At 36.4% G+C, this 5,000-nt stretch overlaps 1 protein-coding gene across 3 annotated transcripts in view; it reads right to left on the bottom strand.

Annotated features, from left to right (window-relative positions):
- Nucleotides 1–5,000, bottom strand: part of vps8 (VPS8 subunit of CORVET complex) — a 227,585-nt gene that overhangs the window by 92,614 nt on the left and 129,971 nt on the right. For all 3 annotated transcript variants that reach the window (XM_087236397.1, NM_001080616.3, XM_087236398.1), the window contains 1 exon segment: nt 4,927–5,000. This exon segment is cut by the window's right edge and continues 8 nt beyond it. In XM_087236397.1, coding sequence (XP_087092523.1) covers nt 4,927–5,000 — 74 coding nt within the window.

Here is a 5,000-nt window from a genome sequence, read left to right as displayed (position 1 = left end):
TGGTGGCTGCACATCCATGATATGCATTTCCCGCTATACTACATCCCAAAGATGCTGGATCTGGTGACTGTAGAAGCCATTTGAGTACAGTGAACTCATTGCCAAATTAAAAAAAAACAGCCTGAAATGATTTGAGCTTTATGACATGGCACGATATCTTGCTGGAAGTAGCCATCAGTACACTGTGGATGATCATGGTCAGCAACAATTCTTAGGTAGGCTGTGGCATTGACATGATGCTCAATTGGTACTAATGGGTCCAAAGTGTGGCAAGAAAATATCCTTCATATCATTACACATCCATCACCAGCCTAAACTGTTGATACACGGCAGTATGGATCCATCCCTGCATATTGTTGACACCCAATTCTGAACCTACCATCCAAATGTCACAGCAGAAATTGAGACTGACTAGACCAGGTCATGTTTTTCCAACATTGTCCAATTTTGTTAAATTTTGTTAAGCCTGTGCGAATTGTAGCCCCAGTTTCCGGTTCTTAGCTGACAGGAGTGGCACCCAGTGTGGTCTTCTGCTGCTGTAGCCCATTGGACGTGTTGTGTGTTCAGAGATATTCTTCTGCATACCTCGGTTGTAACAAGTGGTTATTTGAGTTACTGTTGCCTTTCTATCAGCTCAAACCAGTCTGGCCATTCTCCTCTGACCTCTGGCATCAACACGGCATTTGTGCCCAAAGAACTGCTGCTGACTGGATATTAACTCTCTGTAACCCTAGAGATGGTTATGTGTGAAAATCCCAGTAAATCAGTAAAGCTCTTCTTATTGGCCCACTGCACTAGAGCAGAACGCAAATCCATTGGTTCATATCAGCTTTCAATTACTCAGTTCCGATGACAGTGAGCTACAGCCGCGAAAATGTAAAGGGCTGGATCCACGAGAATGAAAACAACACTGGCAGATTTAGTTTTAGAAACCAGCTAGAGTTACAACTAATGACACATCTGATTAGTGATCATGTGCTGAATGTCAATTCAGCATTTACACTTTTCGAAGAGTGGATAAAAGACTTCCAGTGGTTAAAGTCTGCTATGACTAAAGTAAAGCAGAAAGCTGGTGGGACAGAGTTTTCAGTTAACAGTGTTTGTCTCATCTACACATTTTAAGCATGAGATGTTCTAACGGTATTTAATCCTTCATTTATTCAACATGATACTGTCAGTCGTGCGACTGATACCGCGTTCACCATCGCTTAAGAGCGTGCATTCACTGATATGAAACTGATATTGCAGCACACGAAACGACCATTACTATTATGATGACGTATGCAAATAATAAATTATATCAATATCATCTGTGCAATATCAGACAGCACCTGTGAGAACAGCACAGTGATTATTGTTAATTCAGTTCATCTCATTCACGTCAAGCATTGCGTGCAGGGTCGAGAGCGCACGCAGATTTTTGTTTATTTGTTAATTATGATTGGAGTGTTAATATAAAATAGAATCTACCAATATAAAACATGTAGTAACGGTGCTCATCATTATTGGTGGGTGCGACTAAATTTTGTCTGTTGCGCCTACATTTTTGAAGTTATGAGCACCGGTGCTATCAATAAAAAAAAGAATTAAAAAATAAAAAAATTCGAGCCCTGTTAGATCTTAATGGGTAGTGGAAATTTTTGGTTTTAAGAAAATGTTAAATGTAATAGAGCCCCGTTACATTATTCCTTCATAAGCCCATTTCCTGCTTTCAGATCCACTGAAATGGCAGGTGACCATCAAATCAAGCAGATCTGTGCTGTTTGAAGAAAAGGTGGACACTCATCTTTCTGAAAAACAACAACTTAAAAATAGATTGAAATTCCATATGAGAACTAAATAGTTCTTTTATTTTTATTTGTTTAACTACTACAATATTAAATTTATTTTTAATAGGAAGCTTTTTGGTTTTGAGTATAAAAAAGGATTTGTTTTATTTGCTACAAAGCAGAAACCCCAGAAGTATACTGTAGCTCTATCACAGTTTAAAGTAAAAGAAAGAAAAAAAAAAAGAAGATCATACTTTTATGATGTTAGTTTTAATACATGAAAGAATTAATATCAGATAAATCCTCTGGCTTTTTTCTCTTTTTGCCGTATCAAAAATGTACCGAAACGTGACACCACTGTCGTATCGAACCGAACCGTGATTTCAAAATCCTCAACTTTAAATTTCTTCGGACAAAGATGTCTGTTCAATGACTGTATGCAAATGTAAGGGCTCTATTTTAAATATCTAAGCGCACAGTGTAAAGCGTATAGCACAGCTAGAGTGTGTCAAATCCACTTTTGCTATTTTAAGGTTGGGAAAAATCATTGCCATGCATGGTCCAAAAGGGTTGTCCTCATTCTCTTAATGGGTAAGAGGGCTCTATTTTGACGATCCATGCGAAAAGTGTAGAGGACAGGGCGCAAATGCTTTCAGGGCGTGTCAGAATCTATTTTTGACAATATAAGGACGGAAAAATCAGCTTTTCGCCGTGGCGCATGGTCTTAAAGGGTTGAGTTTATTTTCTTAATGAGTTATAGGTCTGTTTTGAGAATAAACCAATCAGAGTCTCATTTCCCATTCCCTTTAAGAGCCAGTTGCGTCGCGCCATGGGACAAATGCTATTTACATGATGTAAAGTAAGTTTAAGTGGAAAAACTGAGCATTTCACTAGCAAGAAAACAGTTAAACAGAGCATCTACTGTGCGAGAATGAGAGATAATTTATTAACTTTCACTTTTGCTCTTGTGGAGAGGGAAACCTTGTATGCACAGACATCAATAAGCCTATAAATAATTAATTTCGTTTGTTAAGCGCAAATATTTCTTTCAAAACTATTTCTAAATTCAGTTCTAATTTCCAGCAAACTAATAAATATACAATAATAACGAAGTGTGGTCAAAAACCTGAGTTATATCCAAATACACATGCTGTGCCCCATATGGTCTAAAACCTGGAGGTGGGCAAATCCAAGCTTGTTTTTAATAAAACAAATATAAATATGGATTTAATAAATAATACTGCTAATAATGATAACATTATACAAAAGCAAATTGAATGAACTGAAAAAGCCTCCCAAAATGAAGGCAGCATGAAGGCAGTGGTTTTTCATATTTATGTAGGGTAGAAAATAATATGTTTTGTAATATTTTAATTCTTTATATTTATATCCTATATATATATATATATATATATATATATATATCCTTATTATATCCCTAATATTTAAATTTTTTTTCATATTTAAAGATATTTGCGTATTGCTCTATATTGTATGTATTAAGCAGTGTGTAAGCAAGGCGCAACTCTGCGCTGGGCTTTAGACCGGCTTTGTTTTGGTCTATTGAAAAATCTATAATAGTTTCTCAAAATAGCAACGCGCCAGCAGTGCGCCTCAGAATGCCTTCTCTTTTAGATCAGAACACCTATGGGCGCACATATGGGCGCGATTGCATTTGCTATTTAAACAGCGTGGTGCGACACCTCAAAACGACTCTTGCGCCAAGCTGAAACTAGCAAACAACTATTGTGTCGTGCCTTGATAGGGCCCAGAGTGTTTTTTGTGCAAAATGTCCATAGTGTACAATCAAAATCTCCTATTCTCTTTAAGTGTGGTTGTTTGAAGGTGCATTCTCTATTTACATCGTGGACTTGGTAAGCTGTAAACTGATCACTTCACTATAGATCAGAAATGCTTAAACTACAGCCCCATAGAGAAAATGATGGGCATGGGTTGGGGAATGCCTTTAATAGAGTTTGTCATTTCTATTTTAGCATTATATTTTATTTCTTTGTGTTATTGGTGAGTTACAAAAATAGCTAACTTAAATTAAATGTTTCAATTAAAAGTTCTGATTTTTTAAAATGTACATACTGTCATTCAGTGGATAAAGGACAATGCACAAGACAATGCAAATGGATGTGCTGCTTGACTAGTGTGTTCAGCATCAAACTCAATTGTGTTCAAAATGGAATGGTTTGTTTTCACTTTAATATGTTCATCATAAAATGTAAAAATGCATTACACAATTAAAGTAATGTTTTCTATTTATTCTGAAATATTAATAAAAAAAAATCTGAAAATTACCCATGGCGACTTTAATCTAATATAGTTTGCTATATTTAACTTCGGCCCACAGCCCTCTAATAGGCTCAATTTGTCTTTGGTCTGTCATAAAAAAAGAAGTTTGGGCACCCCTGCTGTAGAGGATACAGATTCGATGCTGCACATCCCTGTGTGTATGTAATAAGCAATGTGCATGCATGTTTTACATTTCATTTCAATTCAGCTTTATTTGTATAGCGCTTTTACAATGTAGATTGTGTCAAAGCAGCTTCACATAAATGGTCATAGTAACTGAATCAGGGTAGTTAAGTTTTTACTGTTTAAGTTCAGTTCAGTTTAGCTCAGTTCAGTATGGTTTAAAATCATTACTGAGAGTCCAAACACTGAAAAGCAAACTCATCGATGTGTAGCTCTACTGATCATGAACCATGCAAGCCAGTGGCGACAGCGGAGAGGGAAAAAAAACTTCCCCGATAGGAGAGTGAAGAAAAAACATCTGCCTATCAATAACGGGCTCATTAAATAGAAAAAAATAAAATAAAATAAAAATAAATAAATAAACTTGCTGATAATTTTAGTTGCCTCAAAATAGCTACACTCCAACAATGTGCCATAATAAACCTCATTTTCAGACCAGCACAATCATGAGTGCAAGTGTCTTCGCTATTTAAACAATGTGAACATGACATAAAAATTGATACCTGCAATGGGTTAAAACTAGCAACAAAGGGCCCCAAATGTTAGAGCAGAAATTGTAGGAGTATGAAGAATCTCAATTTATTTCCAAAGACTTTTAGGGGCCTTGGAGCTATAAAGCTTGAGGACCAAAGTGAAACTCAAAACAAATACTTGTAGAGTATGTGTGTCTCACCTTCTGATGTGTGTATGGTATCTGCTCCTTTGAGTAGTTTCTGTGGTGACATCATTGCCTCTAGGAGAGGAAAC

The sequence above is a fragment of the Danio rerio genome, chromosome 1, assembly GCF_052040795.2.
Source record: "Danio rerio strain M-AB ecotype USA chromosome 1, GRCz13ab, whole genome shotgun sequence".
Classification (NCBI taxonomy): domain Eukaryota; kingdom Metazoa; phylum Chordata; class Actinopteri; order Cypriniformes; family Danionidae; genus Danio; species Danio rerio.
Note: the sequence above shows the minus strand (reverse complement) of the source record. Positions and strands in the feature narration are given on the sequence as shown.